Source organism: Haliotis cracherodii, unplaced genomic scaffold (assembly GCF_022045235.1).
Source record: "Haliotis cracherodii isolate W230 unplaced genomic scaffold, xgHalCrac1.p SCAF_20, whole genome shotgun sequence".
Taxonomy (NCBI): domain Eukaryota; kingdom Metazoa; phylum Mollusca; class Gastropoda; order Lepetellida; family Haliotidae; genus Haliotis; species Haliotis cracherodii.
Window position 1 is genome coordinate 16164456 of NW_027266276.1, and position 13289 is coordinate 16177744.

The following is a 13289-nucleotide window of genomic DNA, read 5'->3' on the forward strand; positions in this document are numbered from 1 at the left end:
TCGCAATATGTTTTCATCATGACTATGTTTTTTTAATCTATGTCCGTGATGGCGCCATATTGATGTCACTGATGCGTCACATTTGGAAATGTCCTCCACATGTCTACCATAAAATGAAATGCTCTGTCGTCTTTTCAGCAACAACATCAGCTACCACTGTCACAGAAATTACTCAAACAGGTAAAGCATATAGCCATTATAATATTCTCATAGAGGGGAAATTTGAACTTATTTTCTTTGTAGAGAGGACATTTGTATGTGTTTTGAAATCATGAAAACGTTTCAGAATGTCTGAAGGGACCAGAAACTTAACTTTTTATAACCTATTTAAGTTCACAAGTCTATTGGCATGATTAGGTTCGAAAATAACAAAGCAGTAAGTGTTTAAGATCCATTAACCACGGGTACTAATCTACATATCGACCTATTTTTCAAACAAATGGGGCGGTCGGGTAGCCAAGTGGTTAAAGCGTTCACTCGTCACGCCAAAGACCTGGGTTCGAATCCCGACATGGGTACAGTGTGTGAAGCCCATTTCTGGTGTCCCCCGCCGTGATATTGCTGGAATATTGCTAAAAGCGGCGTAAAACCATACTCACTCACAAATTATTTTATTTTGCGGTATGTGTGTAATTTCAGTGAACTGGGCGGAAGTGATTATAAATAATGATTGTGGTATGAGTGAAAAGAGACCAAATCAATGCCGTATTAGTATTTAGTAATTGATGAGTCAGACAACATTTATCAACTGTTGACAGGAGGCCAGTGTTTGTTTAAGGTAGTTTATCAACAGTCTTCTGAATACTGCAATGTAAGAGAGATACTGTATAAAACACGTTTTATAAATGGCTTATATAAAATCACTCTAAATGTAAGAAATATTACCTTAATGTTACAGCCACTGGTACTAAATCAACTTATTCAGGTACAAAATCTTATTACCTTAACGACATTCTATGAAAGTATTTTGAAATCCTATTATCACATCAATGACTATGACTGTTGTATTTTAAAATGCTATTTTACATTTACAGCTTCAGTTGTATCAGGAGTTGGTATTTCAACCATTTGTGATAAGATAGAAAATTAAATAAGCATATTGACTTATGTACAGCCCGGTTGCATTAGTCTTGAACTACACCTATTACTTTTTAATTTTCAGAGAGTCCAACTTCAACTACTACTGGTAAGTTTACACGAAATCATCATGACAGGTAAAATGTAACCTGTGTGGAGGAAATGATAAATTCACAAAAGGAAATTCGCCAAGGTGTTTGAAAGAAAGTGATATATCTACGTTTTCGAATTTGCAACAGTACAAGTCTTCACAGTGTTTACGATTGACCGAATAATCTTGTTACAGCTGGAACCCCATGTGAAAATATTATGGTAGGACAGGATCTCCCCTCTGCTCTTGAGAAGCTGGGCAAGTCTCTTGGTATTTATCCAAGTGGAGACATTGTCTCAGTCACAAATCCAACTGATGGCAAGATCTTGAACCCCCTTGAAGCGGAAGAAGTAAGTCGAATCTGCAATTGATAACAATTGTTTCAATTTTAAACATCTGTCTGTTTATAAAATGAACATTTTCATGTCAGTTGAGAAACCGGAAATAATTATAATTTCCAAAGCCATGGCCTATCATGAAACCATTTGAAACAGATGACCGGGTACGACATTGAACAAGACTGTTGGCGAAATGGTATTATCGGTGGTTCATAAATGTGGAGGCCTTGTTGTTTTCGTACTTCCGAATAGTAGCATTAGTCACAATGCATGTTGTCTTTAGTCCAAATGTTAATTCGTCATCTAATTGGTAAGGTAAAAAATAAACTTAATGAAATGTTTGAATGTATCCATCCATAAGTTTCAATAATTGAACATGCTTCTTGCCAATGAAATTAGAAACCCGTGAATGTCTATTTCATCCCAAATGTGGCCCAACTTTATTTCTCTGTGTAGAGATGGCTGCATATGGGCCTACATTTAAGTCAGTGGTTGTAGTATGTTGGTTGTGATATGCATAACGTCATAGGTTGGTTCATTGCTGATACATTTTTTTCTAAATTGTTGGTCTACATTTTCCATCATCTGCTGTGGTATATGGCGCCCACATTTTTATAACACCAAGCTTCATTAGATTGTTAATGTTTTGGGAATGCATCACATAATCTCAACAACGAGTTCTTTATCCCCCCTCCCCTTTCGAACCACTGACAATGCGATTTCACAAACAATTGTCTTTGTTTAGTTCGTTCGTGAATTCAATCCTTTAATGAATAAGAAGCAAATAAAAGCCACGATATTATTTCAGGCAACTGCTACTATTCCTGGCCAAAGGGACATTGTTGTTATACTAGATGCACCAAGAGTCGATGCTCTTAAGAAAGGTAAGAAACCATTTCTCTTGCTAAAACTTTAACAGGATATACGGTTGGTGATCTTAATAGCCATGAGCGCCACCATGATTTGTTAAAAGTCCTAGATTTTTCATGCATACTAAAGAAAATAATACTTTTTGACTAACCTGCCTTTCAAGTTAGACATTTCCAAGTTTTCAACGACTTGCTTGTAGACAACACAGACCTATCTCCAAGTGAAACACTTACTGGCACGGACAAGACGGTGTACGTGTACAGAGACGTTCAGGCAGGGACATACACACCGGCTCCTGGAAGTGAAACCTTTGTTGAAGAAAATGTACCACAGGTAAACCTGAAATGGCAATTGATTAGTTCAATGAAGGAATGATTTCTATTATACCAGTTATTACCTTCTCAAGAACTGGATATATTATCCAGTCCATGTAGTTGCGTTTTTGTGTATGTGATTATGGACATGTTTTGTAGTTTCCATTGAAGATCTGTGATACATTGCTCGTGTGTAACATCCCCATGTGTGTGTGTGTGTGTGTGTGTGTGTGTGTGTGCGTGTGCGTTGGAGGTGTGGGGTCTACGAACATGGTGTAAACTCCTAATGTCATCTCAAAAATTACTTTTCAGAGACTCAAGCCAGAGAATTTGTGTTTATTTCTCAAAACACGTCATACTGAAACTGTCGGTTATCACTAATCTCACATGCTATCTAAATGTTAGATGACATGTTGAACTTTCCTCTCACCAGGTACAACAGCAACTTGAACAGCAACAACAAGTCGAACAACTGAAGGTGCTACAGTGACATACAATATAACATTTCCTGAACTCTCTTTCTTTTCAGACCTCTTTGTTTTACACCTGTGCATGAAGCTGAACAATTACTTTGATGCCGAGCCATGCAGCTTGAAAATATGCTGTATATGATTTGAAAAGAAAGTAACAGATCTAAACTTGGGAGTATTGTGAGGTTTATCATCTGTGTATTTGCTTGGCTTCATTTCATTAGATCTGTTATGGAGCAGGTATGATATATTTCGGGTGCTTGGATATGAGATGTTACACACATTTGTATCAATGCATGTATCAATATAATTTTAACAGAGGAATTAATACCAGTTTCTAAATAAATGCATGTATCTACAGCAATAGTGTACTGAAATAGTGTTGAGGTATAATCTGATTTTGAATGTCATCCTTTTCAGACTGGGGACGTGCCACTTTCTGGACCAAAATTTATTATTTTGTCTGCCAATTCTAACAATGCTGTCGATGAACCTGCTATTAAAGTCAAGATTTGCCAAGAGACAACAGGTATGACTTCAGATGTTTTGTGTGAAAATTACAATCAGTAATGTTCAATGAGGCCTGATTTTTAAATTTGTATTGACGACAGTCAAAGCATATTGACGTCATTGAGATTCGGAATTGTTTCTCTTACCAGGTACAACAACAAGTGGTACAACAACAACAAGTGGAACAACAACTACAAGTGGAACAACAACGGGTGAATTCATTTATATAGACTCTTACATGTAATAGATCTTACTGGAAGCTTTAATGTGTCTCAAATTACAAGGCTTTGTCACACTTTGATACATATGCCATATTTTCCTTTTCTGAATGAATGGAAGAATGAAATGATATTTTGCGTTCACCCGACTCAAGAATGTATGAATCTTTACAGGAACGACTCCATGTGACAAGATTGATCTTATGGACTCAAGTGAGAACCCATCACCAGCACCGACACCCTCCCCAGTCGGTAATACAGACAACCCTCTCTCGGAAATTCCATTGGAGGACTCACCTTTTGTTGACACAGTCAAAGTCACATCTAAAACAATCTTCACTTCAGTGCCATCTAAGGAAACCACAAACCCTCAGGTATGTCAGTAGAGAGCATAGCATGTGCTAAATGAGAAGACAATGTACAAAACATTTGTCAATGTGGATAAAACCTGATGGAATGAATGGTACATATAATATCCACGAGAATATTGGATTAAGAAAAACATGACCACCAAGAAAATTGGCCTCTTGATGTTTGTTTGTACAGAAACAGTGTGTAAGTGAAGGTAATAAAGTATTTCTTTGAACTCCTCAGGTGACTGAGTTCCCTGTCAAACCTTCAACTGATGAGATTATCTTGGTAACCGACAAGAAACCTGATGGCTTCACAGTCAATGATACACCAGTTGATACCTCCAGCAGTACCAGTGGCACGATTGGGGGCCAACCTGTTTTCCTCACTACCGTGAAAATTACACCAAGTGAAAATCCAGTCACAGTGGAAAGGCCTTCTGGAGAAAAGAAACCTGAAGTCTTCCAAAAGATTGAGGGCACTCCAGATCCAACAGATTCTACTACTTTTGAAGTAATCATTTCTTTAATGTTTAGATGCTACACCTAAGAAGAGTGATTCTCAGTTCCTTTTTAAGTTATTCCTTCAGAAAAACCTGATCTTCCTTTGTACTAATGTGCTGATGTTTTCCAAATTAATACTTTTTAAGAGTAAGCTTTCCTTTCCAATTTGAGTTTTAAGACATAAGATGATTAGATGAAAACTGTAAATTGCTTCTTAATATTCAGGTTCCCGTCAATGGCCCAGTATCAGACATTCTTGTGCCGAGTACTAGTAGTGTATCTGAAATTGTCATATGCGAGCACGAGACAACAGGTAAGACTATAGACATTGAACTTTTATTGAAACTGATCCTTTATCTTTAATTCTTGGGAATGTAATTTTTGCTTGAAACTTAAGGATATGATATTTCTGCATGCAACCATCCATTTGATAGAAAGAACTTGTTTTGATTCAAGTTTTACAGAAGAAGTGCCATTAAGTCATTTAATTGAAATTTTCTTAGAACAATCATGTTTAATGATATTATTTGTACACTTGGATAGTATCAGGTTTGTTTTTTGTTTTATGCTGAAAAGAGGTTTAAACATAGCCGATGTGCAAAATGATTCAACTGTAGTGTCAGACGAAAACTATAACCACTATTAAATGGACTATCTGAAGCTGACAGAATACAGTCTCTAAAAGGGGATACATGTTTCAATTGTTGACATTAGGAACAACATCCAGTGGTACAACAACCACAAGCGGGACGACCACAACAAGTGGTACAACAACCACAAGCGGGACGACCACAACAAGTGGTACAACAACCACAAGCGGGACAACTCAGGGTGAGTTCAATGATGTTGATGATGATATCCGATGGGTCAGTAATCTTGGTTTTAAGTTCGGTTTTCTTCGCTAGATTACAAAGCTTCATCACGAAGAATACATATGTAATCTTAGAATAATTTTACGACTGCCTGATTAATCTTGTTACAGCTGGAACCCCATGTGAAAATATTATGGTAGGACAGGATCTCCCCTCTGCTCTTGAGAAGCTGGGCAAGTCTCTTGGTATTTATCCAAGTGGAGACATTGTCTCAGTCACAAATCCAACTGATGGCAAGATCTTGAACCCCCTTGAAGCGGAAGAAGTAAGTCGAATCTGCAATTGATAACAATTGTTTATTTTAAACATCTGTCTGTTTATAAAATGAACATTTTCATGTCAGTTGAGAAACCGGAAATAATTATAATTTCCAAAGCCATGGCTTATCATGAAACCATTTGAAACAGATGACCGGGTACGACATTGAACAAGACTGTTGGCGAAATGGTATTATCGGTGGTTCATAAATGTGGAGGCCTTGTTGTTTTCGTACTTCCGAATAATAGTATTAGTCACAATGCATGTTGTCTTTAGTCCAAATGTTAATTCGCCATCTAATTGGTAAGGTAAAAAATAAACTTAATGAAATGTTTGAATGTATCCATCCATAAGTTTCAATAATTGAAAATGCTTCTTGCCAATGAAATTAGAAACCTGTGAATATCTATTTCATCCCAAATGTGGTCCAACTTTATTTCTCTGTGTAGAGATGGCTGCATATGGGCCTACATTTAAGTCAGTGGTTGTAGTATGTTGGTTGTGATATGCATACCGTCATAGGTTGGTTCATTGCTGATACATTTTTTTCTAAATTGTTGGTCTACATTTTCCATCATCTGCTCTGGTATATGGCGCCACCATATTTATAACACCTAGCTTCATTAGATTGTTAATGTTTTGGGAATGCATCACATAATCTCAACAACGAGTTCTTTATCTCCCCTCCCCTTTCGAACCACTGACAATGTGATTTCACACACAATTGTCTTTGTTTAGTTCGTTCGTGAATTCAATCCTTTAATGAATAAGAAGCAAATAAAAGCCACGATATTATTTCAGGCAACTGCTACTATTCCTGGCCAAAGGGACATTGTTGTTATACTAGATGCACCAAGAGTCGATGCTCTTAAGAAAGGTAAGAAACCATTTCTCTTGCTAAAACTTTAACAGGATATACGGTTGGTGATCTTAATAGCCATGAGCGCCACCATGATTTGTTAAAAGTCCTAGATTTTTCATGCATACTAAAGAAAATAATACTTTTTGACTAACCTGCCTTTCAAGTTAGACATTTCCAAGTTTTCAACGACTTGCTTGTAGACAACACAGACCTATCTCCAAGTGAAACACTTACTGGCACGGACAAGACGGTGTACGTGTACAGAGACGTTCAGGCAGGGACATACACACCGGCTCCTAGTAGTGAAACCTTTGTTGAAGAAAATGTACCACAGGTAAACCTGAAATGGCGATTGATTAGTTCAATGAAGGAATGATTTCTATTATACCAGTTATTACCTTCTCAAGAACTGGATATATTATCCAGTCCATGTAGTTGCGTTTTGTGTATGTGATTATGGACATGTTTTGTAGTTTCCATTAAAGATCTGTGATACATTGCTCGTGTGTAACATCCCCATGTGTGTGTGTGTGTGTGTGTGTGTGTGTGTGTGTGTGTGTGTGTGTGTGTTTGTGCGTGTGCGTTGGAGGTGTGGGGTCTACGAACATTGTGTAAACTCCTAATGTCATCTCAAAAATTACTTTTCAGAGTCTCAAGCCAGAGAATTTGTGTTTATTTCTCAAAACACGTCATACTGAAACTGTCGGTTATCACTAATCTCACATGCTATCTAAATGTTAGATGACATGTTGAACTTTCCTCTCACCAGGTACAACAGCAACTTGAACAGCAACAACAAGTCGAACAACTGAAGGTGCTACAGTGACATACAATATAACATTTCTTGAACTCTCTTTCTTCTCAGACCTCTTTGTTTTACACCTGTGCATGAAGCTGAACAATTACTTTGATGCCGAGCCATGCAGCTTGAAAATATGCTGTATATGATTTGAAAAGAAAGTAACAGATCTAAACTTGGGAGTATTGTGAGGTTTATCATCTGTGTATATGCATGGCTTCATTTCATTAGATCTGTTATGGAGCAGCTGTAATATATTTAGCTAAATATTTCGGGTGCTTGGATATGAGATGTTACACACATTTGTATCAATGCATGTATCAATATAATGGTAACAGAGGAATTAATACCAGTTTCTAAATAAATGCATGTATCTACAGCAATAGTGTACTGAAATAGTGTTGAGGTATAATCTGATTTTGAATGTCATCCTTTTCAGACTGGGGACGTGCCACTTTCTGGACCAAAATTTATTATTTTGTCTGCCAATCCTAACAATGCTGTCGATGAACCTGCTATTAAAGTCAAGATTTGCCAAGAGACAACAGGTATGACTTCAGATGTTTTGTGTGAAAATTACAATCAGTAATGTTCAATGAGGCCTGATTTTTAAATTTGTATTGACGACAGTCAAAGCATATTGACGTCATTGAGATTCGGAATTGTTTCTCTTACCAGGTACAACAACAAGTGGAACAACCACAACCAGTGGTACAACAACAACAAGTGGAACAACAACTACAAGTGGAACAACAACGGGTGAATTCATTTATATAGACTCTTACATGTAATAGATCTTACTGGAAGCTTTTATTGTGCCTCAAATTACAAGGCTTTGTCACACTTTGATACATATGCCATATTTCCTTTTCTGAATGAATGGAAGAATGAAATGATATTTTGCGTTCACCCGACTCAAAAATGTATGAATCTTTACAGGAACGACTCCATGTGACAAGATTGATCTTATGGACTCAAGTGAGAACCCATCACCAGCACCGACACCCTCCCCAGTCGGTAATACAGACAACCCTCTCTCGGAAATTCCATTGGAGGACTCACCTTTTGTTGACACAGTCAAAGTCACATCTAAAACAATCTTCACTTCAGTGCCATCTAAGGAAACCACAAACCCTCAGGTATGTCAGTAGAGAGCATGTGCTAAATGAGAAAACAATGTACAAAACATTTTTCAATGTGGATAAAACCTGATGGAATGAATGGTACATATGATATCCACGAGAATATTGGATTAAGAAAAACATGACCACCAAGAAAATTGGCCTCTTGATGTTTGTTTGTACAGAAACAGTGTGTAAGTGAAGGTAATGAAGTATTTCTTTGAACTCCTCAGGTGACTGAGTTCCCTGTCAAACCTTCGACTGATGAGATTATCTTGGTAACCGACAAGAAACCCGATGGCTTCACAGTCAATGATACACCAGTTGATACCTCCAGCAGTACCAGTGGCACGATTGGGGGCCAACCTGTTTTCCTCACTACCGTGAAAATTACACCAAGTGAAAATCCAGTCACAGTGGAAAGGCCTTCTGGAGAAAAGAAACCTGAAGTCTTCCAAAAGATTGAGGGCACTCCAGATCCAACAGATTCTACTACTTTTGAAGTAATCATTTCTTTAATGTTTAGATGCTACACCTAAGAAGAGTGATTCTCAGTTCCTTTTTAAGTTATTCCTTCAGAAAAACCTGATCTTCCTTTGTACTAATGTGCTGATGTTTTCCAAATTAATACTTTTTAAGAGTAAGCTTTCCTTTCCAATTTGTGTTTTAAGACATAAGATGATTAGATGAAAACTGTAAATTGCTTCTTAATTTTCAGGTTCCCGTCAATGGTCCAGTATCAGACATTCTTGTGCCGAGTACTAGTAGTGTATCTGAAATTGTCATATGCGAGCACGAGACAACAGGTAAGACTATAGACATTGAACTTGTATTGAAACTGATCCTTTATCTTTAATTCTTGGGAATGTAATTTTTGCTTGAAACTTAAGGATAAGATATTTCTGCATGCAACCATCCATTTGATAGAAAGAACTTGTTTTGATTCAAGTTTTACAGAAGAAGTGCCATTAAGTCATTTAATTGAAATTTTCTTAGAAAAATCATGTTTAATGATATTACTTGTACACTTGGATAGTATCAGGTTTGTTTTTTGTTTAATCCTGAAAAGAGGTTTAAACATAGCCGATGTGCAAAATGATTCAACTGTAGTGTCAGACGAAAACTATAACCACTATTAAATGGACTATCTGAAGCTGACAGAATACAGTCTCTAAAAGGGGATACATGTTTCAATTGTTGACATTAGGAACAACAACCAGTGGTACAACAACCACAAGCGGGACGACCACAACAAGTGGTACAACAACCACAAGCGGGACGACCACAACAAGTGGTACAACAACCACAAGCGGGACAACTCAGGGTGAGTTCAATGATGTTGATGATGATATCCGATGGGTCAGTAATCTTGGTTTTAAGTTCGGTTTTCTTCGCTAGATTACAAAGCTTCATCACGAAGAATACATATGTAATCTTAGAATAATTTTACGACTGCCTGATTAATCTTGTTACAGCTGGAACCCCATGTGAAAATATTATGGTAGGACAGGATCTCCCCTCTGCTCTTGAGAAGCTGGGCAAGTCTCTTGGTATTTATCCAAGTGGAGACATTGTCTCAGTCACAAATCCAACTGATGGCAAGATCTTGAACCCCCTTGAAGCGGAAGAAGTAAGTCGAATCTGCAATTGATAACAATTGTTTATTTTAAACATCTGTCTGTTTATAAAATGAACATTTTCATGTCAGTTGAGAAACCGGAAATAATTATAATTTCCAAAGCCATGGCCTATCATGAAACCATTTGAAACAGATGACCGGGTACGACATTGAACAAGACTGTTGGCGAAATGGTATTATCGGTGGTTCATAAATGTGGAGGCCTTGTTGTTTTCGTACTTCCGAATAATAGCATTAGTCACAATGCATGTTGTCTTTAGTCCAAATGTTAATTCGCCATCTAATTGGTAAGGTAAAAAATAAACTTAATGAAATGTTTGAATGTATCCATCCATAAGTTTCAATAATTGAACATGCTTCTTGCCAATGAAATTAGAAACCCGTGAATGTCTATTTCATCCCAAATGTGGTCCAACTTTATTTCTCTGTGTAGAGATGGCTGCATATGGGCCTACATTTAAGTCAGTGGTTGTAGTATGTTGGTTGTGATATGCATACCGTCATAGGTTGGTTCATTGCTGATACATTTTTTTCTAAATTGTTGGTCTACATTTTCCATCATCTGCTGTGGTATATGGCGCCCACATTTTTATAACACCAAGCTTCATTAGATTGTTAATGTTTTGGGAATGCATCACATAATCTCAACAACGAGTTCTTTATCCCCCCTCCCCTTTCGAACCACTGACAATGCGATTTCACACACAATTGTCTTTGTTTAGTTCGTTCGTGATTTCAATCCTTTAATGAATAAGAAGCAAATAAAAGCCACGATATTATTTCAGGCAACTGCTACTATTCCTGGCCAAAGGGACATTGTTGTTATACTAGATGCACCAAGAGTCGATGCTCTTAAGAAAGGTAAGAAACCATTTCTCTTGCTAAAACTTTAACAGGATATACGGTTGGTGATCTTAATAGCCATGAGCGCCACCATGATTTGTTAAAAGTCCTAGATTTTTCATGCATACTAAAGAAAATAATACTTTTTGACTAACCTGCCTTTCAAGTTAGACATTTCCAAGTTTTCAACGACTTGCTTGTAGACAACACAGACCTATCTCCAAGTGAAACACTGACTGGCACGGACAAGACGGTGTACGTGTACAGAGACGTTCAGGCAGGGACATACACACCGGCTCCTGGAAGTGAAACCTTTGTTGAAGAAAATGTACCACAGGTAAACCTGAAATGGCAATTGATTAGTTCAATGAAGGAATGATTTCTATTATACCAGTTATTACCTTCTCAAGAACTGGATATATTATCCAGTCCATGTAGTTGCGTTTTTGTGTATGTGATTATGGACATGTTTTGTAGTTTCCATTAAAGATATGTGATACATTGCTCGTGTGTAACATCCCCATGTGTGTGTGTGTGTGTGTGTGTGTGTGTGTGTGTGTGTGTGTGTGTGTGTGTGTGTGTGTGTGTGTGTGTGTGTGTGTGTGTGTATGTGTGTGTGTGTCTGTGTGTGCGTTGGAGGTGTGGGGTCTACGAACATGGTGTAAACTCCTAATGTCATCTCAAAAATTACTTTTCAGAGTCTCAAGCCAGAGAATTTGTGTTTATTTCTCAAAACACGTCATACTGAAACTGTCGGTTATCACTAATCTCACATGCTATCTAAATGTTAGATGACATGTTGAACTTTCCTCTTACCAGGTACAACAGCAACTTGAACAGCAACAACGCGAACAACTGAAGGTGCTACAGTGACATACAATATAACATTTCTTGAACTCTCTTTCTTCTCAGACCTCTTTGTTTTACACCTGTGCATGAAGCTGAACAATTACCGAGCCATGCAGCTTGAAAATATGCTGTATATGATTTGAAAAGAAAGTAACAGATCTAAACTTGGGAGTATTGTGAGGTTTATCATCTGTGTATATGCATGGCTTCATTTCATTAGATCTGTTATGGAGCAGCTGTGATATATTTCGGGTGCTTGGATATGAGATGTTACACACATTTGTATCAATGCATGTATCAATATAATGGTAACAGAGGAATTAATACCAGTTTCTAAATAAATGCATGTATCTACAGCAATAGTGTACTGAAATAGTGTTGAGGTATAATCTGATTTTGAATGTCATCCTTTTCAGACTGGGGACGTGCCACTTTCTGGACCAAAATTTATTATTTTGTCTGCCAATCCTAACAATGCTGTCGATGAACCTGCTATTAAAGTCAAGATTTGCCAAGAGACAACAGGTATGACTTCAGATGTTTTGTGTGAAAATTACAATCAGTAATGTTCAATGAGGCCTGATTTTTAAATTTGTATTGACGACAGTCAAAGCATATTGACGTCATTGAGATTCGGAATTGTTTCTCTTACCAGGTACAACAACAAGTGGAACAACCACAACCAGTGGTACAACAACAACAAGTGGAACAACAACTACAAGTGGAACAACAACGGGTGAATTCATTTATATAGACTCTTACATGTAATAGATCTTACTGGAAGCTTTTATTGTGCCTCAAATTACAAGGCTTTGTCACACTTTGATACATATGCCATATTTCCTTTTCTGAATGAATGGAAGAATGAAATGATATTTTGCGTTCACCCGACTCAAGAATGTATGAATCTTTACAGGAACGACTCCATGTGACAAGATTGATCTTATGGACTCAAGTGAGAACCCATCACCAGCACCGACACCCTCCCCAGTCGGTAATACAGACAACCCTCTCTCGGAAATTCCATTGGAGGACTCACCTTTTGTTGACACAGTCAAAGTCACATCTAAAACAATCTTCACTTCAGTGCCATCTAAGGAAACCACAAACCCTCAGGTATGTCAGTAGAGAGCATGTGCTAAATGAGAAAACAATGTACAAAACATTTTTCAATGTGGATAAAACCTGATGGAATGAATGGTACATATGATATCCACGAGAATATTGGATTAAGAAAAACATGACCACCAAGAAAATTGGCCTCTTAATGTTTGTTTGTACAGAAACAGTGTGCAAGTGAAGGT

The 13289-nt window shown here is 37.4% G+C and overlaps 1 protein-coding gene across 1 annotated transcript in view; it reads left to right on the forward strand.

The window, feature by feature from the left end:
• The window catches only part of LOC139470044 (mucin-3B-like), a 191389-nt gene that overhangs the window by 38923 nt on the left and 139177 nt on the right, over nt 1-13289 (forward strand). The window contains exons 36-61 of the mRNA XM_071252333.1: nt 139-180; nt 1163-1186; nt 1364-1518; nt 2315-2390; nt 2576-2709; nt 3581-3689; nt 3820-3882; nt 4063-4262; nt 4483-4752; nt 4968-5055; nt 5457-5573; nt 5725-5879; nt 6674-6749; nt 6935-7068; nt 7973-8081; nt 8212-8292; nt 8473-8672; nt 8888-9157; nt 9373-9460; nt 9862-9978; nt 10130-10284; nt 11079-11154; nt 11340-11473; nt 12402-12510; nt 12641-12721; nt 12902-13101. Of these exons, the coding sequence (XP_071108434.1) occupies nt 139-180; nt 1163-1186; nt 1364-1518; nt 2315-2390; nt 2576-2709; nt 3581-3689; nt 3820-3882; nt 4063-4262; nt 4483-4752; nt 4968-5055; nt 5457-5573; nt 5725-5879; nt 6674-6749; nt 6935-7068; nt 7973-8081; nt 8212-8292; nt 8473-8672; nt 8888-9157; nt 9373-9460; nt 9862-9978; nt 10130-10284; nt 11079-11154; nt 11340-11473; nt 12402-12510; nt 12641-12721; nt 12902-13101 (3263 nt within the window). The remainder of the gene's footprint in view (nt 1-138; nt 181-1162; nt 1187-1363; nt 1519-2314; nt 2391-2575; nt 2710-3580; nt 3690-3819; nt 3883-4062; nt 4263-4482; nt 4753-4967; nt 5056-5456; nt 5574-5724; nt 5880-6673; nt 6750-6934; nt 7069-7972; nt 8082-8211; nt 8293-8472; nt 8673-8887; nt 9158-9372; nt 9461-9861; nt 9979-10129; nt 10285-11078; nt 11155-11339; nt 11474-12401; nt 12511-12640; nt 12722-12901; nt 13102-13289) is intronic.